Consider the following 26831-nt stretch of genomic DNA (forward strand, 5'->3'; position numbering starts at 1 on the left):
TTTTTTATTTTCCTCTATCAGTGTCTTGACAAATCATATGAAATGACAAAACAGGTGGAGCCACATAGTTTCTTGGTTCATTTTTCACCTTGGGATTATACCTGAATTTCAATTTCCCATTAAGAATCTGTTTGTTTGATCCCTGGAAATTGAAATGTAGGCACCAGCCTTAGATGAAAAATTAGTCAGGCTGCTTCCACCCTAAGCAAGTACAGCTGGAGGAGAGCTGAAAGGAAATTTGAAGAGAAAGTTGACAGTTAATTTAACAGACTCATTCTCTTTGGGTCACTTTGGGACTCCTTGTTGGTCAAGGAACTTGTAAATCAACCTGGTTCTGAATTTGATTGAAGAAAGCCACTGAAACCTTAATACTAAAACACAAGCAGAGGCGATGGAAGAAATATTTTGGACACAGCAATGACGGTCTCCTCTGTCAAAGACATTTATGGGGAAATACCATTTAGATTAAGATTAAAACCCATTATAAGACTTGCCCATTCAACTTGAAATAATGCTGCGGGGCTCTCTGTATACTAATTAACAGAAATAAGATTGAGGTTACCTCAGGCTCTCTGAGGCCTACTGGGGCCATGCTATCGAAAATTGTGACCATTTCCACATGCCAACATTCCACATTCCCTTTACCCTATTTTATTTTCTTCCCATCACAGTTATCACCTCCAAATATAGTATATAATTTAGATATTTATTATGTATATGGTTTGTCTTTGCTCCATTCCTGGAGGGACTTTTGTGGTTGTTGTTTTTGGCTATATCCCCAGAATCTAGAAAAGTAACAGGCATGTAGTTCCTACTTTAATAAATAGTTGTTGAATTAGGAATGAATGAGTGAAGGAATCAATGAGTGAGTGAAAAGGCATGCAGATCTAGAGGGGCGATCTTTCACAGGACTCTGTGATTTCCATACTCTGCTTTATCAGCGTTATCAAAGTAATGACACTGAAATAACCAAACCTCATTATTTCTAAACAGTATCATTTTTTCAAAGATATTTAAATGTATTTTATTCCACATGCCACCTCCAAAGGTTTTCCAAATAACCAGAAAGCAGTTGCTCATACTTAAAAGTTTCACCTGTCAGACAATATTAGTTTGTTATAATAAAATATAGATTAAATGCACATTCTTGGGAAGAAAATACTTTGCATGTAACTATTCTAGGTGAGCCAAACTAAGTAAATGCCAGTTTCTTGCGCTGGCTGTTAACGTCTCACGATAATAATATCTGCATGGAAACGGAGGGAGCTGGAACTGAAAAAGCTATCACCTTTCTGCTACATGAGAAGCACCGTGGCTGACTGGAAAGACCACAGGTTTTAGAACTGGACCATCAAGCAGGGGCTGCATACTGGTTCTTGCTCTCAAAAGATGTGTGACCTCTGACAAGTTAACTTCTCAGAGCTTAGTTTCCTCATACATAAATTGGGAATGATAATAATAGCCATTTTACAAGGATGCTGGGAACATTGGAAATAGCATGATTATAAATCACTTAATAGTTGCTCAAGAATTTAATGGTAGCAGAGAAAGTAACAGTAGTATCGGACCATCTGATATATTTTTGAATATGATAAAACAAGATAAAATGTATAGCTTTGGTAAACAGCGTATATATCAAAGAACAGTAGCAAAATAGGACTTGGCAAAATCTCTGATAAGCCTGAAAGCAAAGAATTCTGTATATGATCTGTCAGCATTTGGTGGGTGAGGGGGACAGCCACCACGGCCATTATGAGATAAGACGCTAAAAAAAACCATGAAGTTAAATATTTACATTTTGGAACCTGCAGAAAGCAGGCCACTATTTTCTCAGCAGTATGCTTGAAGGGACACAAGTCCTGTTTATACTCCATGCATGTTGGATGCACTATAAAATGACAGATTGGGGACAGGTCAGAGCAAAAATGTGACAGAGGTAGAGCTAAATGGACTTTCTGCAAGTCTCTTTGGGACGTAACATTTTTAAAGGAAAATACAACAACACTAATTGTACCTAATCACTGTCCCATCGTGTTAAGTCCAGCACTCAAACCAAGATTCCGCTAAGTGCTCTAACGACAGCAGAGAACCAGGCTGCAAGCAGGATGCATTAGAAGGGATCTGTAGGCTTCTCTTTGCTGAAAAATGATAGATGACCTAGGCAGGCATGTCATTTCCTATTTTGTGCTTTCATTTTTCAGACCAAATTGCACTAAACCACAAAACCATCGTGTGCCCCATGATCGATGTCATTGACCACAATCACTTTGGGTATGAGGCACAAGCTGGGGATGCCATGCGAGGCGCCTTCGACTGGGAAATGTACTACAAAAGAATCCCCATCCCTCCAGAGCTCCAGAGGGCAGATCCCAGCGACCCTTTTGAGTGAGTAGCAGCTGAGGGAGGGGCCAAGGGAGAGAGGGCAGCTGACTCATTCCAGGCGTGTCAACCGGGGACCCATGAGGACAATTATCTCTAATAAAATGGAATAAAACAGGTGTCAACAATATGCAGAAGACTGGAGAAAGGTCAGACTTACACACTGTGGAAAATTACAAGCTGTGCTGAATACGTGCATCACCCCTTCTCAAACTTTGCTAAGAGAGAACGTGTACATGTGTGAGAATCAGGAAAATGCAGTTAACAGAAAATGCATGGAGAAGGCACACGTGTTCTCCTTTTAGATATTCTCTTGTCATTTTCAGCTCTCTCTATTCTTTTTACTTTTCCCTAAAGGATTATTTAAATTAACTATTTTCCTTTTGTTTTATTGGGGAACGATAGAAAATAAGAACGAGAATTTAAGCCTAAGTTCTACACCCTGTTGGGAATTGCCTCTCTATGAGGGAAGGCAGCACTCCTGAATAGGTGCTCCCATAACTTGGGAAATCCAATCAAAATGATCTACCCAGAGTAAATAATCATTGACAACCCTGCCACAAATTTAAGTTCTACATAGATAAGAATTTACAAGAATCTATTGATTTCTACAAAGCAAAATCCTTTTTTTTCAGTGTGGACAGGAGAATTGTCCCTAGCAAGAAAAGAAATATGGCTAAATTGGACAAACTATTAGAGTCATTAATGGTGAACAGTGAATTTTTTTCCAAAGGTTAGCCCAGAGATTGCCCAAAGCATGCTATCATCTCTGCTTTACACTGCACCGTTTTGTTCTCATTAAAATGTTTACAATTGTAAAACTTTCATATATTTTTTGTTAGTGCAAGAAAAATGTCTATGATCAAGGCTTTGCACACTCTCTAAGAACCCGCACAAAATGCATTAAAATCAATATCATCTTTTTATTACTAATATGGGCTATGAAAGTTTGCAGCGAAGAATCTCCCGAGTACAAAGCCACTTCTATGACACTAACACTTTAAATTACAATGAACATTTGATAAACATCAAGAAAACATTTCCTCCAATTCTAGTCTCTAGAAGGTAAACTCTTGGTAAAGCAAAGGGGATTTCAGAAGACATTAGCTTGATAAAATGGAAGATAAATCAGTTCTTTTGCAATCTGAAGCGCACTCATTCAGCATCCATAATTTGTGAAGGTAGGCCTCTTCAGCCTCTCAAATTGCTAGAGAGTTTTTGAGAAGAAATAACGAAGGCCCTTTGTTACTCTGAAATGCTGTAGCCAAGATTTCAAGGATATTCAAAACTACTAGAAAAGTTTTTTAGTGATGTAAGTGAAGGAGTTTCTGGTAAGCATTTGAAGTGGGTCCAGCTGAGAGATGCTCTGCAGACTTGTCTGGCAAAGAGGCTCATGGGAGGACTTGAAGCCAGGTTGGGGGTTGGGGGAGGATATAAAAGGACACTAAACACAGTGTAACTGTTATTAGATAGCAGCTGACAGTAGAATAGCCACAATCCAGTCGTTACTATCCAAGGTTGCCATGTTTTAAAGGTTAGAATTTGTCCACGATCGCTTTTCAAATACTGCGATGGTGACTGGGTTGTAACGACCTTCCGCTTTACTTCCACGCAGTAGCAGAATGCAGCTCCTGCCTTCTGCAGAAATGGGCTCAAGACGCTACCAAGGGAAACTCAAATGGTGAAGATTATAAAAGTATTCTCAATCCCTGCACTGACAGTTGGAATTTTTGTCAGGCAGACCCCGGCTGTGGCTCTCACAATCTCAGGCACCTTGCTTAACCCCAGAGCTGGCGGAGTTCGTACCTTTCCGAATTAAATTACCTCTTGTTCCCATCACTACTTAGGCGGTTGCTGTTCTGTCAAAAATTGCATTTGTCTATTGAATACTACTGCCTTGCTGCTTTAAGCCCCTTTGATTCCTAGGAATGTGGACACTTTAGCCTTTTATAATAAGTTGGCCTCCTGGAGGTGTCCACTTCGATCGGAAAAACTGCATTTGCCTTCCCGATAATAAAAGAAGGTTACCCAAGCAGCTATGAGCAGTGTATCAGCAATTCCATTATCTCAGCAGTCACCTGAGTGTGCTCTAAACAGACACGCTTTAGGCTAAAACTTGCTTCTCTAGATGTGAAGCTTTAAGATACACAGAACGAATGTAGTCTATCCATAGACGGCTCTCAGGGTCTTTCTTGTTTCAAGTGGCTGCTTCCAGGAGTGTGTGATTTCCTGTGGGAGGAGGAGGAGAGAAGGCCAAAAAGATAGGACTAAAGGAACAAAAGAGTAATATATAAATGTGCTGCAAACCCCAGAACTATTCATACAATATATATGCAAACATTATCTTTCTGTAGCAAGTTGATCAAATGTCCACAGTGACAAGACCTGAATTCTCTCATTTATTCTGCCATTATTTGAGTTTTCAGTGACTAACTATTGACTACAGTAGTGTTTTTCAACCTGCAAACCTGTGAAATTAGTGGGACATAAACAGTATTTAATTATTAATGAATTGAATTAAATTGAAAGTTTCAGAGTATTATACAAATACGTAAGTGTAAAGTATTATTTCTCAAATGTTTAATTTCAGTTATAATGCATACATCATTCTGAGTCATGGTATAAACTGTATTTCTTAATATAGGTTACCTGGTCAAAAGAGTTTAAAATCTACCAACTTCATAAACTGGGAATTGAGACCTTCAACAATCTGACTAGGAAGGAAGAAGAAAGGTCATAGAGAACTTTGAAGAGTAAGAAAAGATTTACTTACATTTGCAAAGGGCTTTAGTTTTCAGACAAACTCCTCCTAGAACATGAGAGAAGATGCAGTATTCATAGATCAAATTATATGGCAGTCACAATTCTGATTGGATTGGATACATTTGATGAATGTTCTCGTCTTTAAAAAAAACCAAAATACTTTCCTTTCCTACTGGCTTGTATCAACATGCAATGCTTTTAGGAAATCCTTGTTATTTATGACTTTTGGAAAGTTTCCTTATTCTTGGTTTATCTCTAGTTCAGGGCACTCAGAAATGTAAGCCTTTTCTGTGTGACAAAACATAATATGTTCCTTTAGTTGCAATGACAAAGGGGAGGAGATTCATTTGCTTTCTGAACACTAACTCTTCCCCAACATTATCTTGGCATCTAAAAATTTAGAAAAAATATAATCTTGTCCAACTTGCCTTTAATGCAAGCAACCACTAGACAATGTCCAAGACAGATGACCAGCCTCTTCTTGAACTCTTCGGGGACATAAAATTTGCTACCTCAAAAGACAGTTCATTCCATTAGACTGATAAACAGAAATCTTTTCCCTTGTATTCAGAAAATTCTGCCTCCGTGATCCCAAATTGTCCTACTTCAGCCACAAGGAATGTCTAATTCCTCTTTGATGATAGAGCTGTTAAAATATCTGATAACAGCTACCATCCCTCTCCCTCTCAAGAGGGAAGAAAGAAGTTCTTTTCTTTTCCAGACTAAATATCTCCAGTTCTATCCCCATGTCTTCCAGGTCCTCCAGAATCCTGTGAAAGTTCATGCTCCTTTATGCAGCTGCTCAATATATGTAAATTCACTTGACTACTGCAATCTCATGCACGTTTCCCCAGCCTATTCACAAGGATAGCGTGAAATAGCCCATCCAACATATCAGGAACTCAGGCCCTAATATATGCGTCTGTCAACCATAAAAGTAAAGTTAGTTTCTAGGGAATTTGCACTGGTCCCTAGACATCATGCTTCCTTTTGCTAAGTACTCACAGTGAATTCAGTGGTCTATTCAGTTTTGCAGGTTTGCTGTATTCTTCAGAATCTGCCTCTATCCTATCTTTGAATTGCGGAGAAATTACTTTTACTCTGCCAATCTTCCTCAGATCTCCACAATTCCTCAAAGACTTCTAAAACTTAGAGTTTTCATCATCATAGATGGAATTCTTGTACACAGTCTTTAGTGAGGACTGACATTCTCTATTTTCCAGCAATATATAGCACCAACTTCCAAAATTTTAAAAATAAAGATATCTACACTTGCGAGTAAAAACATGTTACAGGATACAAATGTCCATTTATTCCCTCAGGGAACCTATGTCCACAGACACATCAGTTTGAATTCAGTGACTCCTCATCTAGGCCGCTTACCTAGCCTAGAAATATCCCAGGGCATGGATAGCAACGGCCATGACCCGTTTCAAGGCACCTCAAGGTCAGCACTTCAAATACCAATGATCCCCTGAGGGTCTAAGGGCCAAATGTAGAATCCTTGTGTGCTGAGTCTGTAATCCTAAAGTGTGACGTATAGCCCATGCTAAAATGGATAAAATTCAACTTCTTTGAGACAGAGAGCTGTATCACTGTTACATGGAAGTAGAATGCTTTCTAGAGATTTACTGACAGTGTCTTCCTTTGTTCTTCCAAGGGACAGAGTACAGATCCTTGGGAACTTGCTGGCTCTCTTCCCTATACAGGAGTGTGAGAAAGTACTGATGCCAACACCATGTGGAAGTAGTCAATACCTCTTGGGTAACAAAAACAATGTTGTACTAAATTTAAGTTTAGAATCTAATTGAATTAGAAAAAAACATGCAAATAATCATAAGTTCAAGCTAGAAGAAACCTTAGAGGCAATTCAACCTCTTATTTTTATAGAAGAAGAAATCTAAGCTATAGAGTCTGAGCGACTTATCTTGTGTTGCAACCAATAAATTTAACAGCTGCTACTTAGAATCTGGGGGTGCTGACTCACCATTCTGTGCTACATTCTTTCTTTCAAGTCATGGTGGAGAAAATTGAGTCGTTAAATGTCTACTACTAAGAGCTGGGCTAGGAAATTTACATATATTGCTAACTAATCTTTATCTCAAGTACATAATTAAATATACTGTCTGCATTTTTACAAATGAGGTAATTCAGGCTCAAAGAAGTTAAGCAAATTTCCAAAGTTAACACAGGAAATTGGAATAAGGACCCAGATCTAAGGATTCCCAGTATTCCTTGGAAATTTCCACCTCCCTTTGTACTCAGAGAAGATGCATTCTGTGGTGTTTAAGGAATAATCAAGTTCAATTAGAAAAAAACATTTTCAGAGAAGGCAATAATTTCTTCTCCAAGCAGCAATGCATGCTGGTAAATGACTATCACAAAGCTGAAAACATCACTGGCCTTCACCAATCTTTGCAGCAACATTGTCTCAAGACATGTTCAGGACACTGGGTTAAACAAAATCATTCCAGAGTTGCCTTTTCCCGATAGATGGTGCCTGCACACAGCTGCCCATGGAGAGGTGTGAGTGGGACTGAGATCTAGCCAGCCCTCTGCTCAGAAGGCCATGGGCCCAGGCTTGGGCTGACCAGCCTGGTAGAAGAGGGGCTCTTTCTCCTTGGTGGGCCCAGAAATTTCACCTTACTAATGCAAAGAAGAGAACAACAGATTGAGGATCAAGTTACTTGATGCCTAGAATGAATGACTAGTTTTTCAATACCTTATTGATTGAATTATTGACGTTCAAAATTTTAACATCCCGCTTGGGTAAATTCCAATGAGGATTGAGCTGCATGCACCTTAGTACTCAAAATTTGAAAGCGAAAGTAATCTCTTTTACTCAAAATTCTTTCCATGTGGATTTTGACCCAATATTGGTTATCCTGAATTTAATCAAAGTTAGTAAGGACTAAAACTGACTCCCATGGGAAAATAGACTGAATTTAAGGTAGAATGTAATGTAAGAAGGATAACTTTAGACGTCTTCTCCACTTTCACCTCGAATTGAACTGAATATTGCTCATCTTCTCTTTCTTTCTGTCCAGCCCCTATTGGGCCACTTGTAAAGCCTGGAGTATCAGTTTGGTAGGGTGGGAGAATTTTGTTCATACTCTACTTCTCAAGCCAAGGCAATATTCTCACAAATTTTGCTATGATTTTCAAGCAATTGCTTCCAAACTTTGCCTCCTTTTCCTCAAAAAATCAAACTGGTGCATACAAAATACCATAGTATTCGCTGCCTCAGCCTCAACCTCCAACCAGATAATTCTGTAAGACTGAGGTGTTGAAATTGCAGTCTCAACTCATGAGAGGATTAAGTTAGAAAATACCCTCATCAATTTAGTCTAGTGATGCGTTCCAGGAGAGTGAAATAGGACTTCAGCTCTCCAAAGCCTCAACCACAGATCTTGCCTGAACTTCATATGATTCCAGAAGTCCCTCAATTAACCTATTTATTTAATAATAACCTATTATTATTAATTATTTATTATGTAACCAAATAACCTATTTCATTAAGCCTATGTAATATAAAATCTAATATTTGTCTAGCACTTCACAGTATGTAAAGCACTTTGCTACATTATCTAATTGATCCCTCATAACAATCCTTCGGTGCAGCAAAAGTAGCTATTGTTATTTTTCCAATGTTGCAAATAAAGAAAACAAGAACCAAAGAAATCGACTCGCTAATAAGAGGCAAAATCAGGACTCAAATCAATGTCTTCATTCATTTGTTCAGATTTCAAATTTTTTTAGGTTTAATCAATAATCTCATAGGATTCAAATCAATGTCTTCTTTCATTCATTCAGACTTTAAATCCTAGAGTTAATCAATACTTTTCCTCTTCTTTGAACAGAAACTTAGGCATCCATTAAGTGAAGTCATTTTATCAATTAATGTTTCATGGCAAGTCCATAATGAAAGCAAGAAAGGAAACAGATTGCCTCATTCCCCATACTGTGTTCTTATCCGTGAACCAAACTAGAGCTGATAGGTTGAAAATGTCAGCTTTCAGTTTCTTCCTAATGAAGGGAAATGTCAACAATGCCAGCTTCTGCTCTGTTTATAATAAGGTCTAATTCAATATTTGACAACCGCAAAAGGACAAAATGTTTAGGGAAAAATACTGTCAAATTTTTAAATGGTGTCCTACTCTATCGAGGGTGAGAATAACAAATGGCTCAAGGGTCTTAAAAACTAATCAAAACATTGAATAAAATCAATCTCCTTCAAAAGCCCAGAATGAAACCCCACAGAAGATTTTTTAAGGTAAAGTTAAACAGTGTAACATAGGCAGAGATGTTCCAAAGCAAACTTGTTAATTACAGCTCTCTTCCCTTTGAAGACCTCGCCCCATTGCTTGCTTTCCAGGCTCTTTGGCTGCCCTCCTCCTAGTCTCTGGGGAAATCACCATGTAATAAACAATTCACACCAAGAGGTTGTAAAAATACTTTTCCCTTGTCAGGATCTGCTCACCAGAAATGGCTATTTCTTTCCTCCCTCTGTCAGTGGGTATGATCTTTACCTCAGCAAGGTGCTTCCTATCACTTTCTCCTTTTTTTAGCATCCAGAATAACATTAACAAACTTAATTCCTAAATTAACCTTCACTGCCATTGCCCTACTGGTGCTGGCTGCTCTTCTTTCCTTTGTTCTGCCCTCTTGAGATCTCTGGGCTCCTGAGGTGCCTCTGGCTTTTAGGTGCCTGTTTTTCTGGTTTCTGACCATGTGTTTGTACTTTTTAATCTCTTGTTTCTGCCACCACTCCCTTTAACAGTCACTCGATCACAGGAGACCTGGTAAGTTAGGCTATTTTGAAAGGAGGTGAGACCTATTCCTCCAACCTCAAACAGATTTTTATCCATGTCTACCAATCTCTCAGACCATGGTCCTGGTGGAACTCTAGAATACCTTTACCATGACTTTTGTTCTAAGTAGCCCCTACCTTGTTTCTTTGATTACATGTCTTCTTTAACCTTGGATTTCTGAGTCTCATTCCTGGTCTTGCTTCACTGCTACGAGGTTAGTTAGCTCCTCTATAGCCAGGCTAGAGACTGGATTCTTCATGCATATATCAGCCTGGCAATATCAGCCAATCACCTCTAGACCTCCAGTACTATCCATTAGTTATTGACAAATCTGCACCACTTAAGACTTAGCAATGGCTTCTTATGTATTGAAGAATTGTGGAGTTCACAAACTGGATTGATGACTTTTTGTTGTCCATTTCCCTGTTTTTTCAACCACTAACCCCTTTGCTCCGCTTCCTAAGCAGGGGTCTTGAGTCCATCTTTCTGTCTCGCATGTGATGACTGGTTGCTCTGTTGCTTCCCCACCCCGCAAGATGTGACTTCAGTCTACCTACATTCACTGCTTATCTGGACTGTTTTATGGGTTGTGTCTATGATATAATCACACCGTGTCTGTGTCCAGATCTCCTGTTCCTGGCTCCCCAGCCTTCTTTCATCAAAGTTCTGCTAGCATTTTAGATAAGGAGAAAATCTCCATGATGCCGTGTAAATATTGTCACAGCCCCGCCTTCCTAGTACTGAAGGTTCAGCAACATTTATTCTACCCATGATAACGTCATACTGGAGCATGGCAGAATTTAACAGAATCCTCTGTCATTCACCCAACTTTGACTTCTCTCCCTGCAGAGAGGAATATAGACCCAAGGCCTAGGGATATTCACCTTTGTTTTCTGGCCTGAGGCTTCATCGATAAAATATCTGCTCCAGCTCTACTATTCTCTTTACTTTTCTTCTCCAGTCAACAACTCTTTTGTTTTTCCCTCTAATCGTTGCTAACATTGATACTAGAATGGAAACTCCATGAGGGCAGCGAGGACTGTTTTATTCAATGTATTCAGCACTTCATCACTAGTACTTAGTACCTGCACACTAAACAAATATTTATTGAATGGATGAAATAAATATTTAGTTTAGAAGAGGAAACGGTCTGACAAGGCCATGCATATTTGACGAGGTGATAGTTCTTCAGAAAAGGATTTTAGCTAAGGAAAATGGTATAGTACAGTATTTGCTAAGCATAGTATTTGTAGGGTTTCACCCAAAACTAGTTTGAATACAGCACAGATTCTTGTAAAGGAGTGGTACAAAATAAAGACAAAAAAAATTATGGTCGAGAACAAACTTCAGAAGGCCTTTATTCTGCATGTAGAAGGGAGAGATGATATAGGAACGTTTTAGGAAAAATTATCTGGTAGCCGAATGTCTTCCTAGAATCATTTACAGGATGAATGATAATTAAAATCATGTTTAAAACTGGAATCCAGGAGATAACATCTTTAACAAAGAGCCTAGTTCTTAAAAAGGTAATGATATTTATCTTTCAATTCAGACATCTAACAAACTCCAAGATGCTGTAAGAATCTAGGGCTGTCTAGGTTCTAGACACTCACTGGAACCCAGTGGGAACAATAGACTGTGAAAAGGTCACAAGTCTTTAGTCCTAAATTTCTCACCACAGACATAGAACACATTTGGCTACCAAAGCTATCAGTCAGAACCCAATTCCAAGATTTTATATGTATATATGATTATATTATCATTATTATTTTGTTATTATAATAATTATAATTACGATAATGATTATTATATTATCATTAAATATGATATTATTTGTATAAATTTTGCTTGTAAATTGTTTCAAATTGGGGCCGGCCTGGTGGCGCAGCGGTTAAGTGCACATGCTCCGCTTTTGAGGCCCAGGGTTTGCTGGTTTGCATCCCGGGTGTGGACATGGCACTGCCTGGCACGCCATGCTGTGGTAGGTATCCCACATATAAAGTAGGGGAAGATGGGAACGGATGTTAGCTCAGGGCCAGTCTTCCTCAGCAAAAAGAGGAGGATTGGCAGCGGTTAGCTCAGGGCTAATCTTCCTCAAAAAAAAAAAATTGTTTCAAATTATTTTCCAAAGACAGTGGATACATATGAATAATAGGTGCAGGAAAGAGATAAAGCCTGGCTTTGAGTCTATGCTGATATCTTCTGATGGGTGGTCTTTGTTCTGGATCACATGCCAGGAAGTGAGTGTCTTAGTGTATTCAAGCTGCTATTAAAAAAATACCATAGACTAGGTGGTTTATAAACAACAGATATTTAGTTCTCATAGTTCTGGAGACTCGGAAGTCCGAAGACAAGGCACTGGCAGATTTAATATCTGTTGGGAGTCTGCTTCCCAGTTCACGGACAGTTGTCTTCTTGCTGTGTCCTCACCTGGTGGAAGAGGCAATGGAGCTCTCTGGTGCCTTTTTCATAAGGGTGCTAATCCCATTCATTTGGGTTCCATTCTCATGACCTAATCACCTGCCAAAGCCCCCACCTCAAATGCCATTATATTGGGGATTAGGTTTCACATGTGAATTTTGGGAGACACAAACATTCAGCCCATAACAGTGAGATTGTGCTCAGAGATGAGTCATGTATGGGACAGAAAAGAGACTTCAGAAATGAGGCGATTCCCTTTCTCAATCTTCTAATAAACTTAGAGCAAAAATAAAATAAATGGACTAAAATAAAATAAAATAAATAGTAATACACATACTCTCCTTGACATAAATAGAAATGAGCCATATTAGAAAAGTAATATACTTATATTATCTTACCTGTGACTAAAATAACTAGTCTTTATGGTTTGCTGTTCTGATTATGTCTTTGGGGTCCAGGAGCAGTAGCTAAAGTGAGGTCACCTCCACGAAGGCACTGGTTTTAGCCAAGACCATCATTCCGTCCTTCAAAGAAATAATTAAGCAATAGTTATAATGCCAATTGGCAGGGACAAGAGTTTCTTCTCTTTCTTGTTTTTTTTTTTTGTCTAATATTTCTTGGGATAGATCCATCTGGAAATATGTTAAGGAGAAAAGAATATCTGTTTTTATTTCTTGGAGTGCCAATAAAAATTCGACAAAATGAACTCTTGAGGGAGGGAGATTACCTGGTATAATTCACCGGAAAAGCAGAGGCCCAGACCATCTGGCAGGATGGGAGGCCTCCCACTGACTGGGTGGTGGAGATTCCGAGTCTCCAGTATGCAGTTTCTGACCCAAATGACCTCAAGGGCGCCTTCCAGCTTGAACCTTCTTCAGTTATGGAGCTCTGCGGCAACACCGAAATGTTTACTGTTTCTGTACATTTTGGCTTGTTCTTCCCTCAGTAGGAGCTAGAATGGAAGACAGAGAGTGAACTCAGCCCAGATCCTGCTTGGGAAATTGGGTGAGCCAGGCCAGGACAGCAGGAGAGTCGCAAGGCCAGAGGGTTTTCTGGGTTTCACTGGACTGGGAGAAAAACTTGCCCAGGGCTTCCGGAAGTAGTGCACAAAGGGAGAAATTGAGGAAAGAAGGACAAGTTAGAAGTATCAATGAAAGAAAGAAAGAATTACATCACAGACCAGAAAAGAGGAAGCAAGCCTGAAGGGCGTGTGAGGGGAGGCAGACAGCTGAGGGAAAGGCTGTGAGCAGCAGGAGAAAATGGGGTCTGCGCTTACACATAGTGGCCTCGTGGGAGCAGGCAGTATTTCCCTCCCCCTCCCCACAGCCTCTCCCTCCTCAAGTCCACAAATTTAAAAACTGGAGAAGAAAGTAGACTTGCTATGTATTTCTCCTTTGCTTAACGCTCCTGCAAGGATTAAATTTTAACTTTTTATAGTACTAGAAATCACCTCATAGATGATAATTCTAGCACAGGCAACAGTTTCCAAACATACAGTCACAACTCAAACGCTCATTAATATAACCTTCTTTATCTCTATGACTGAACTCAACAGAACCCCCAACTACTGTTTCACTGAGGGCAGCAGGCCTGCTCCTAACACACGCAGCACCCAGGGCAAGAGGGCAAATGAAGGCCCTGGAGGGTTATGCCTAAACATTAGAAGTTATAAATCAAACTAATAAACTACTGAATTTTGTTCTATCCTCTTAGCTTGATAAATATACCTTCACATCAACCTGGAAAGCCAGGTTTGAATGTAGAATTCCTCCTCAAAGTTCTACAGCTTGTCATGGCAGTGTGCGACAGTACAGCAACTCATGGCCCACCCTTTCTCTTCCCACTTGTTCTGCCTGCACCTCAACAGCTTGTGGGCACATGCAGGTGGACATCAAAGTCCACATGTCCTACTCCATCCACAAAAATAGCCATCCTTTGGGCACCCCTCAGCCTTAAGGTATAAACTCCAAGCCACAAGAGGGCAGTCACAGGAAAGAGAATCAAAGAAGAGAATGCCACAGGCCTCGGAACCATTTGTGTAGGAATAACACAAACTCTAGTACCCGGTTTACAAGAGGTGTGCAGCCTCCTGTGGGCACATCCCCTTAGCCCCCAGACTGCCCACCCTGCAGGGAAGGGAATGTCCAAAATTGATGAGAACATAGGTCCTCTTTCCTGGGTCTGACATCACTGGACAGCAGTGAGCCCTTGATCTCACCAAGTAGATTCCTTCTGATCAAGATCTTGGTCTCTTACAGGTAAATTCTCAGTCCATTCTCAATTCGAACTCAGTCAGTTCAGAATCAAATTCTGTATCAGGATTGTTTTCCATTCCAAATTGCTGAGCTCAAATTTCTTCCAATCTCCTCCTCTCCAGGATGGCATCTGGATTCTAGGGAGAGTCATGATAGGGGAGAGGGGTCATTTGAAGTTTTATCTTTCTCAGCTAGCTTCCACTGGATTCAGATGGAATGTAACAGATCTCTAAAAAGAGACTTTTGTCCTCACTGGATACCTTGCTATAGCGTCCACAGCTGTCATTTCTCTGTCTGGTCTCTAATCATGGGATGGCCATCCTACCTCTGACTCAGCCTTATCTAAGTTCTTAATTCTTGCTAAGCACTAGTCCTGCAGACACAGTTCCATGCTCTAACCGATCCTCAGCTTTTTCTGTTCAGCCTCAACCTCAGAGATGACTCCCTTCACCCAACATCATGGTTATCCCTGTCTAGATTTCAGCTGTCATCTACCTAGCACTTGTCCCCTTTCCCAGACATGAAAAATATCTGGCTCCCCTCCACACACGTGCAGGCTATGGGGACCTAGAAGGCCCCATCTCAGGCCCCCAGCGTAACTAACCATACCATACCACCCATTTCATTCTTAGAAGCTGCCTCATGGCATAGAGCATGCTACTTAAAGGTATCCTGCAAAGCTGAACTACAGACAGAAAGTGGGGACAATCCCTCTAAGTTCTGGGATCCTAAAGCTGATCTAGAGTCTTTCTCTCCCCACCACACCTATCCCTCCTTCACCTTCAATGGGCACTTGGTCAAAGCCCACCCAGTTTGATTAGTTGGAACCAACAAATCCTTTTCCCTCTTTCAACAAACCATTGCTTTTGCAAATGAAATCTCTGCTTCTTTGATGCTATGTTATTTGAAAGCCAAGCTGAGCAATGACTTTCCTATTCTTGGTGGCATGTTGCCTCCCTCTAAAGCAGCAGAAGCCTCAGCTTCAGTGGGCAGAAAGCCAAATATAACGAGAATTACAAAGAAAAGGAATTTTATCAATGATACTTTCTTTCAAAAATATTGTCCCATTACACAATTGTTTTCAGTGCATTCTTTAAGTGTTAGAATAGGGAATAAATTTAGTTACCCTTGATCTGCATATTACACATTGTGGGAAAACAGGAAAAGTAGTTCTGCTTGGGAGGAAAACACACTGGAGCGCTCCAAACCTGAGTAAACTCTCCTTATTTTGGCAACTGCCTCTGCTACACTCCACACCCCACAGAGAGGGAAGCCTGCCTGTTATCATCCACTTCATCAGAGCCCACAGTCAGCCCGGCCTCTGGGGGGGGACCATTTCTACTGAGGAATCCCATGCTCATTACCCAGACATAGGATCTTATAAACCTATCAGTGTCTTTTCTTCAAAAATATGATCTCAATATCATAACTTGTTACATCAGTACAAAAAAGAAAAGAAACAGAATAAACCACCAGAACCACTGAACCTAGAGGAAACAGAGATGCTTATTTTAAAAATCTAATTATCTTCATCCAAAATCTAGAACAGTTTCTGTGGAAAGAGAACAAGAAGAATCTTTATGGACATTTAGGATATGATCACAAAAATTAAAAAGGCAATGGATGCACTGAATAATAGATTGATGGGGCTAAAGCCCAAGCTGGCAATCTGGAAGAAAAAGTCACAGAAATCTCCCATACTGGAAAGCAAAAAGATGGAACCAAAATCCATATTAGTTTCCTGGGGCTGCTGTAACCAAGTACCACAAACCCGTGGCTTAAAGCAAGAGAAATGTATGGTCTCACAGTTCTGGAGGCCAGAAGTCCAAAATCAAGGTGTCGGCTGTGCCCAGCTCCCTCTGAAGGCTCCAGCGGGGAAACTGGCCCAGGCCGGTCTCCCATCTCCTGGCAGCCTCCTGCATTCCTTGGCTTGTAGATGCATCACTCCAGTTCTCCATCTTCACTTGCTGTTCTCCTACATGTCTTTTCATTGTCTTCCTCTGTATGTGTATGAGATAGAACCCAGGGGAGAAAAGTTACAAGATAAGAGAGATGAATGCAAGACATTCACTGTCCATCTAATTGCAGTCTTAGAAGCAGAAAATAGATACAGGAGAGAGAGAAACAGGGCTTAGTCCGTAAGAATGTTAGCAGAGAGTATGTCTGCCTATCTGGCTGACTGTGTCCTTACCACTTCATACAGTGACCGCTGATAGTAGGCACTAAAGAAGTATTTGTTGCATGAAGAAACAAGTGAAGGGTCAGTATTTGCAAAGACACCTTGTGCTAGATCTTTCCTTCCACCCATCCCTTGGGACCTCATTGCTACTCAGGCTTTGGTCTCTGTTGTCTGCTTTGTGACCAGCACAGTGGAAAAAGAAGTTAGGTATTAATAGAGAGTAAATGGGGATGCAGGGTCTGCAATCCACAGTACAAAGATTTTTCTTGCCTCTAGAATGAGAAAATATACTAAAGACGTCAACACATATTTATACACAAGTGAATTGGAATATCATAAATAACAACTATTATTAATCATAATTGAGCGGTTTGCTGCTCGTTGTCTTTTCAGAGAATAACAAGTATTAGATACATCCTTTAAGTGATAGATTTCTGACTTGCTGACACGCTTCAAATCTTTGCTTCTTGGTATCCAAAATTTTAAGTAGGCACACCCTGAAAACTATTTCTTGACTCCTCTGACATATAATTCATCTTGGTCTGATAAATATTTTCTTCCAGTTTTATTTAAGAAATTCTCTAGAAGTTATAGATAACTAAACAAAACCTGAGAAACTAAATTAATGAAATCTAATTCTGTAGAATGTGCTGAGTCTAAAAAACAAACCATAATTCTGGGAGGCTGAAATAACTCTTTGAAAGACACACGCTCCAATAAATATACATATGTCTAGAACTTACACACATTCAAATAAATTCCACAAAAAAAGTTTTGTCAACTGAGGTCACATCAATAGCCCAAACAATTTTTCCTCAGCTAACATAATATAGTAGGTTAAATATAGCAACAAAAAATTAAGACTAATAATACATACACTAAAACAATTACAGAGAATTTTTCCTAAGGATTTTTTGTTTTATATTTTCAAGTGTCAGGTATGAAGGAATTCTTACATAACCAGGGCTAAATTTTCTTACCTGAGGAAATGTATGAGAATGATTGGCAGGGAACAGATGACTGGTAGATAAAATCTTTAGATAGACTCTATCTTTTTAATTTAGAATTATTGTAGAAATCTAACCCAGAAGGAGACCCCTCTTGCTGTGATGCTAAAGTGAACCTAAAACAGTCAAAACTGCAGTTTGCTCAGACGATTGTTTGTGTTATACTGCCACCTCCTGGAAGAAGAGGTAACTCGTTTTAAAAGAAAGCATCGACAAAAGGTTAAAATCCTTGTTTTTGCAAATGAGGTTTTGACTCTTACATTAAAGTTAACGCACACTGCAAATCAAGACAAACAACCTCCAGGCTACGAACGTCCAGAGTGTCCCAAGTTGAAGCAGGACAAAATAAACCCTGATTGTAAAATCATCAAGCAGCCTCACTGCGGCATTATTTAGAGGTGAGCGGATGTAGTGCCAAAATCTGTCTCCTCTAGTCGCTGTCCTCAAGGGTAGGTTAGGGAGGCGCGTGGAGGTAAACGGCTGGCATAAGAGGTAGAAAACAAGATTGGGAATCAAAAGGCCTGGTTCATTGATTTGCCATATGGATAATGAGCATCTGCTGTGCAGGCCTGGAGGCTACACTTGATACCTTCTGATCTAGAACCGGAGCCGGAGGAGATAAGCGAAGCCTCGCCTCCGCTCTCCCAGTCTGTCTAATGATGAAGACAGAGACAGAAACAGACACCTACCACACGCTGTGATTTGTCCCAAAGTGGATGCTGTACAAACTATGTTAAGCTCATCTGCCAAAAGGGGCAAAGAAAATTGGAGGGTGAATCTGGGCTACACCTTGAAAGATCAGCGTTCAAAGAGAAAGGTGGTGGGAGAGAGTTAGGGAAAGAAAGGAGAACAAAGGACTTCCAGGGAGAGGAAACTGTGTTTAAAAACACTGAAGGGGCACAGACAGGAAACAGTGGAGTGGCATGCTCTGGCCGCGTTGTGAAGGGCTGAAGGGAGCCGTCCCAGGCTTTCAGCATGGCCAGAGCCCTGGCTGGCCACCCACTGAATTTGCAATCCTGGAACATTGCTTCTCTGGATCTTAATCTCCTCAGCAAAACACAACCTTGATGGTTGCTGAGGTCCTAAAGCCATTGCATTGAGATGCAAATCTGAGCCCAAAAAAAGTCTAAAGCGAGTGAGGTTGTCTTTCAAGTGACTGTCCACCTCTGAGGGAGGATCTCCATATCAGAGGAGATGGCAGTGAATCCCATCTCCCACACTATGGAACTCACAACTACAACCCAGTCAAGGTGAAAAAATTGCTAGTCATAATTACAATAATGGCTTCTGTCACCTGTTGAGCCCTCTCTGACTGTCAGTTAATGCCCTGGATGTTTTACTTTTGTTGACTTTAATCTTCATAACAATCCTGTAGCTAGTAATTATTATTACCTTCATTTAACTGATGAGAAAATGGAGACTCATGGACGTTAATAACTTGCTCAAGGTCACACAATTAAGCAGCAGAACTGAAATTCGCATCTAGATCTCTCCAACACCACAACAGGGCGACTCTCAGACACATAATTATTTATCTATAATACAAAATCAATAATTCTAAAATGGGCCCATTTTGAAGAACATTGTATTGGAATTGTGGGAAGTTAATTGCTTACTCCTAGGTCTTTAACAAAGCTGAACTGGGATTTCAAACAGAGATGGCATGCAGTTCCACCAATACGCACTCACTGTATTACCAGCATGTTAAAATACTTTAAATTGAACCATCCTAATGCTTTTTGAGACTCTAAAGGGCTTTCTGGGGCTTTCTATTATATCTACCAGTAACAAACCCTGATTTATGGTCTGTGTCTGTGATAAACCTTAAATTATCACAATTCTCTCTAAGCTGCAAAGAAGTGCAACTGTACAGGCTCAAAAATACCTCTCCAAAGAGTTTACGTTTGTGAGCAGAACTAACCCTGGACCAGGGCCTGGGAGGCTGACTTCCTCAGCGGGTGTATGACTCAGGCCCAGGATTAGACAAGTGCCTCTCCCTGACATGCTTCCATCCTACCAGTTCTGCTCCCAAGGCTGAATGATGGTGTGGGTGGGGCCTGGTTTCCGTAGACACCATCTCTCAGGTCTCTTCAAGGAGAGGATAAGACCAGCACTTAGCTCTGATATTAGGGAGGCTCTTCCTCTTCCTTATTCGCCTCCCACATCCTACTTTCTTTATTCCCACACTCTCAAATGACCGATGATATCCTGGCCAATAAAACCCTGAGTGTTCCTTGAAATACCCAGCCTATGCCACTCCTCATCAAATGTCTATTCCTTCAATGTGGGGTCACTTTTTTCCTCCTCCATGAAAACTCCCATTTCTTCAATATGATAACACTAAACCAGGTATTCGATCTTAAAATTTTTTTGGTTTAAACCGATTCATACTGAAATATGCATCTCTAAAGGAATCCTTTACCTGCTTGAATCTGGATGCCTAGTGACCCAGATGAATCTCTGAGCACATCAAGAGGTATTGAGAAGATATGTATGTTCCTATGGATATTTTCTCCAAGAAGTCAAAATATTTTTTTCAGATACTGCCAAATGAAATGCCATAATATTACTTCCAAATGCTATTCAAAATACTGTTGCTATTATTAGTAATGATGTCTTACATTTGTCTAGCAATTTATAGTTTACAAAGTAATTTCATGTGTATTTTCTATTTGATCTTCCTGACAATTCTGGGAGCAGCCTTCTTAAGTATTATAATATCCAGTGTACACATAGGGAAACAGGCAAATAGTGTCTTGTTCAAAGTCACATGGTCAACAAGATGTTGAAGCAGAAGCTAAACCCAGAATTTCTAATGCTAAGCTCTTTTCATTCATGAGAAGTGCTATTTAACAAATGTTTTTAAAAGAAAACAGGACAATTAGATGGTGAAATATGTTGCTCAAAACCAGGAAAATGGACTGCAGCCAAAGTCCCCTTCTAGCCAACTCAGCGTCTTGTGTACTTAGCTCAGGACCTTTCTGTTTCAAGTGACTAAAACCCAACTCAGGCCCCTCTAAGAAGAAAGGGGACTCTATGGGCTCACACAACCCAGCTGCACAAAAGGCAAGGGTCTTGCTTCTGAAACAAGTGAATCTGGGCCTTCAACACCATCTGGACTCACTTCTGTCTTTGGCCCCTAGACAACCTTAGGTTGACGGTTTTTAGGAAGACTATAATTTAAGAGAGAAATTTCAACCGTTTGTCATTCTGAAGATACTGCTGTCAGTGGATACGAGAGGGCCCTTAAGTGGAGAGAACCATGGCCACAGGTAGTACTTGCCTCACACCTTACAAAAGATTTGACTTGTCCCAGCCTGGATCATGACGGCTTCTGCCCCAATCATTACTGCTAATGTAGATTGACAGCCCCATAGAACCACAAGGCAAGTGTGTGTGTGTGTGTGTGTGTGCGCGCGTGCACACACCTGTGTATACACTTGTGTGCATGTGTAGGGGGTGTTACCCAATAAGACAGGAGTGCTCTTCTGGGCTGACACACTGATAAATCTCTGTTATGCCTGACCACTAAGACAACACTCTAAGCTGGGTACATAACATCCAGCTTTTACAATCAGTAGTCAAATTTTTTAATTAAAGCACCCAAAATCTTCTCTTCTCAATATTCTGGAAACCTTAGGTCGACAATTTTTAGGAAGACTATAATTTAAGAGATAAATTACAACCATTTGTCATTCTGAAGATATTGCTGTCAATGGATACCAGAGAGCCCTTAAGTTGAAGAGAAACTAGAGTAGGCACCTTTTCTCATCACCTGATGGTGTTCTAGAGAGGATAGACTGAGGAAACCTGCCACTGAAACCTAGGAATGAAATCTGCCATTGTGACCTGAGAATCCCTTAAGCAGCTCTCTTCCTCCTGACTTTCCTCTCCTACCTCTCTGCCCTTTGCAGACTCCTCATTTCCTACACTTGAGCCCTGTCAAGCTTAGTAAGAGGGATCAATTTGACCAGGTGCCTGTCAGTTATAACTAGCATGACTTTAGGTCCTCATTCTCTCCACAAAGAAGAACTCCAATACTAATCCCATTCGACACTAACAGAATCTTAAGAAAGACTTTTATTGACATCTTGGTATTATAGTTAAGGCTTCAAAACTGGTCTTTTTTATTATAATGGATAGAAAAAAAACTACCTCTTTCTACAGAGAGATGCCAAATATCCATGAGAGAAGGGAGGAGTCTGCTTTTCCAACCCGCAATTTAAGAGAAAAGCCCCTCAGAGAACCCCTTGAAGGAGTTGAGGAGAGGGATTACAAGAAGAGAGGCATTTTACTCTCTGTTTAGATCCTGCTGGGTTATCGAAAAGCATCTGTTCACCCTGGGTTACCTCTGGGTTGGAGATTTTAAGGGTTCCAAGAAAGCATCACATGGCCCAGGAGTGTAGAGTGATCCATGAAGACAGGCTCGTGTCTGCTCTTGTGTGGAGCGGGCTGAAGGCTGGAGCATGGATGGAGCTGCCTCTAAGAGCAAGATAAAAGTGGGCAACAGGGGGAGAAGCCTGTGCTTTTGCTACTTTCGCCATTTGTCAGGACAAAGACAGGGAGATTTCCCATGGGCCAAGTGGGTAAATAACTAGGCTTGAATTTCTTTGGAGTACTCTATCCAAGAGAACTGGCTGCCAAGGGAAGAAAGAGATGGGTTGCCCTTGCAAGGAAGAAGTTAAAGGAAGTGGTCCCAAGAGATCAGCCTGCCAGAGAATGCATCAGTAGTGTCAGAAGCAGCCTCTACACACACACACACACACACATAAACACATATGCACACACAAGAATTCACATGCACCCCAGGGGAGAAAACCAGTGTTTGGGCACCTGCCATGACAGAAAAAAACCAACAACCAAGAGATCTACAGACAGCACCAGCTAAGTAAAATGGCCATTGGCCCCTTTCCTCTGATCCCTCCTTCTCCAGCCCTGGGGGAGCCAGAAGCAAAGTGAGAAGAGAAGTAAAACAAGAAGGAAAAGAAAAGACAATGTTCTCTACCTTCTTCACAGCTTCTTCCAGAACCACAAGTGAGACCTGTGTTGAGGCTAAGGGAGGAAGAAGCTTTAAATTGCATAAAAAATTAATGTCTTTATTTCTAATTGAATAAGACTTTTCTTAATATCTGAAGAAGAAACTGTTCTTCTGGCTGAATTTATCTACAGCTAAAGATCTGGGACCTGCTCAAGAAGTCACCCGGAGGCAGAGAAGAATAAGCTGACATAAAGTGTTTGAAAGCAGTGATGGGAAAGTAATAAAGCAGTTTCCTGACTGTACCCTACTGAGTTCATACTAATCAATAAACTGCCTATGCTACATTTCATCTTTAATTATGTAGCGAAAGGCTTTTCTCTTGGTAAAGGAATCTACAGCAGAGTAAGTGGGAGAAGTATTGATTACTCACAAAATAATATGTGATAGCAACCACTTCACATAACCCAGTGCTAGAAAACTCCAGCTGGGGATTGTTGATGCTTAACTCAAACCTCGAAAGCCTAGGAGACTTGAAAAGGTGAAGGAGAAAGATGAAGCCATTCCAGCTGGAGGCATATCATGAGTAGAACCCTGGAGATGGGTCCAGGCAAAAATGAATGACCTAGTTAGATTGGAGTGTTGGCTCCATGGGGAATTATTGTCAGAGTTAAAACCAAAAATATAGTGTGGAGTCCACATATGGTATGTCAAAGTCTAGTCTTAAAAATTTGGATTTTATTCTTTAAATAAACCACAGGAGGTTTTTGAGAAGTAGATTATATGATCCTATCTGTGTTTTTAGGAAAATAAAATAACTCTGGCAATGGGGTACAGAGTCTGGAATAGTTGGAGTCAAAAGAAACTGAATCCACTTAGATTGGTCAAGAGGTGAATACAGTGTAAATAATGAGACAAAATTATGACTGTGGCTCTAGAAAGGGGAAAAATAAGAGTCAAGAGATAAGTTAGAGATTAGATAGAACTGATCATGACTCCCTGCATAGACTTGTCTCCATGAATATATGATTGCCGTTCTAAAACTATAGTCTACAGGACTTCCACAGAAATCACCTCACTTCCTAGGGAAACTCAGCACCCTAAAGGGCCAGCTGTGCTCTGTTGACTCCCCCAAAGCTCAGCAGGGCTAATGAAGAGTCAACTTCTCCTGATGATGAGGGCTTGGCAACTGGAGCCACTGCTCCTTTAGGGGTAACGGAGTCACTCTCCTGCCTGGCAGGGCAGAAACAGCTCTGCCTTCTTCCTTGGGCCCCTGAAAGAACTGGAGAGGGTCTCTATTCCAATCCCTACCAGGTAGACAGCAGGAAGCTGTCCCAGCCCATCAGTCTGCCCGTCTTCATCCAGCACGCCCTTCATCACTTCTACACTGATGGACAGGAAAGAGAAATTGTCAAAATGAATGTGCTTATAATAAATTTTCCCTCACCTGGGGAACTGCTTGTGACCACCACAGCCAGAAAAGGGCATGATCTCACAAGAGATCAGCTTTCATTTCCCTTGTTCGCATCCAGTTACACACCTCTGTGGATATCCCTATGGGAACTGGGGAAGTTTCCCACATATTTTTCCAAAATTATCCTGACTTTATGCAATGCCTTTCTCCAAAACCTAATTATATCAGCCTGTGTTTGGGGAATGACTGTCAGTTACCCTGCAAAGGCTTCCTATGAGTTGTGGCAGTTAGATCAAATTGGATACAGAAACCCAGACATCCTGAAGAGGAGAAAAATCAATGTAAATAAATGTAATTTCTAAATAAAATATGCTTTTACCTAATTGAAAAGTCATTATCAATTAGTCAAATACAACTTTAATCAGACGTGAATGATTGAAGAATTCTATATTCAGAGGAAGAATGGGTTGGCATTTTAAAACCCTCATGTCTCACGCCATTAGCCTTGAAAACCTTTTACCAGGTAACTGAGGTGTGAGTTTTAATTCCCAATATCAAACCAAGAATAAAATTATTTTAATTATGGTCAACTGGGTAAGGAACATTGATGATCTAATTGCTAAGCGGTAATTCTGTATTCTGTCCCTGGGAGACACACACCTGAGCCAAGCGCTTCAATAATTCATTAAAGCACTTCCCTGTGCATCAATTATCAAATCATGTGGCTTGATTACTCTACTTAGGAAGAGTCACCCTTGTGAAAAAGACTTACCGATCATCAAAATATGAGAAAAAACCTCTAACCTATTTTACATTCGATTTTCGTAGGAAGAATATAAAATCTTACCACAGCTCTCAGTTATCTAGGGCACATGTGCCAAAGGCAATATGCAAGATAATTACAAGGGATGCAGGCTGACCAACTTTATGCAGAATTACGAGGTAGGTGGGTTCAGGGTTCCTACCTCCCTAATCTTGTTTTTGCCAGCAGTTTATTGTAAAGAATTGCTTTAATTTCCTTTAAATATCAAAATATTTATGATCCAGGATCAGATTTTATCACCTTCATATCCCCATGATGCCAAACTCAATGCCTTGAATATATATAGCAGATCATAAATTGATGCTATTTTTATAGGTCATTTGTGACTTTGATAATCTCTAGTTATTGTTTGTATTTATATTATTTTACCTAAAATATTGAAGTGAAAAAAATTATGAAAAAGAGGAAAAGTAACTAAAAAATTACAAAAATAAGGGTCCCCAGATGGAAAATAAAAAAAATCCATAAAGATATTTCCCCACATACATAGAGAAGGCATTTCATGAATATCTGTTGGGTGGTGCATCTACAAAAGATTAGAGGAAAATAAGAAAAGAAAAAAAAACACACTTTCAACTTGGGGCCAATGTTTTTGCCCACACTGCCAATGAAAGGGAGCAACATTTACTCAACGTGAAATTTAACTCTTTTTTTCCTGTTCTAATCCAACTCCCTATGATAAAGGTAATTCTAAGCAGAAAATTGCTGTATTCTTGACAGTCAGAGAAATATAAATGAGGAAAGGACAGTTCACTGAATAATCAATCCTCAATAGCTGAAAACTATCCTTTTGTGGTTTACTAACTCAAAATAACAAGAAACACTGAGTATTTCACCCTCTATGATTATGATCATTATCAACACTCTTCTTGATACTATAGTTTAAAAAGGATTCCAAGGGTCGTTGTTGACACCAGAACTGAGTGCAAGAGTAATGGATCTCAGTGCATCTGCACTTCATTACTTCTGTATCTACTTTTGAAAGGAATGGCTCCAAAGTAGAAACTTAATCTAGTAGACATTTGTTAATGTCCGTTTGCATGACATGGAAATACAGTTCCTATGTTTGGAAATCTCAAGGTGGGGAGTGGGGAGCCAGTGAGGGCAGGAGGAACAAGCCCTCACTCTGCCTTCTCTCCTCGCACTCCCAGGTTGAAACTGTGATCCATTTGAGGTCAGTTAGGGATTTTGAATCTTGAAAGAATGGATCATGCGCTGAGGGACAAAGATTATTCATAGCGGCAGAAGCAATGTGGGGAGAGTCAAGAGCCCAGCAACATGGCAGCAAGTGTCTGGGTGGGCGGAGTCCAGCATGCAGTGGTGGGTTCATGGGCATGTGTCCGTGGTTTCTGTCCTTCACAGACCGTTCCTATGGGGGAGCTGGCTCTTGACCACAACTGCATTCTCTTATTTTCCACTTGTTTCTACATCTGGAGAATTCTGTGAGCCACCTGTGGTTTTTCTAACAAAATTCCTTCTCTGTTTAAGTTAGACACAGTGGTTCCTTTTGTTTGCAACCAAAGTTCGTGGTTTGTAAGAATAAAATATAATATTTTTAAAGTGTAGCTTTCTGGGGCAGTTTCACATACAAAAAGTGAGGCAGTTTCACATAGAAAAAATTAGACACAGCAGTTTAGAAATTGCTCACTTTTTCTCATCTCTCTCTTCTCCCTACTTACAATACTTTCCTTTGATGTATATAAATAACTCCTACAGTCAACAAAGACTCTACTAGAAACCTGTTTATGCTTTTGAAAAATACTCTTTATCAGCCTAATTATAATAAAAAGTAGTCATTAAATTT

At 40.2% G+C, this 26831-nt stretch overlaps 1 protein-coding gene across 1 annotated transcript in view; it reads left to right on the forward strand.

The window, feature by feature from the left end:
- GALNTL6 (polypeptide N-acetylgalactosaminyltransferase like 6) overlaps positions 1–26831 on the forward strand; it is a 1096422-nt gene that overhangs the window by 907405 nt on the left and 162186 nt on the right. Inside the window, exon 7 of the mRNA XM_014842142.3 lies at positions 2202–2385. Within this exon, the coding sequence (XP_014697628.3) occupies positions 2202–2385 (184 nt within the window). The remainder of the gene's footprint in view (positions 1–2201; positions 2386–26831) is intronic.

The sequence above is a fragment of the Equus asinus genome, chromosome 3, assembly GCF_041296235.1.
Source record: "Equus asinus isolate D_3611 breed Donkey chromosome 3, EquAss-T2T_v2, whole genome shotgun sequence".
NCBI classification, from domain to species: Eukaryota; Metazoa; Chordata; class Mammalia; order Perissodactyla; family Equidae; genus Equus; species Equus asinus.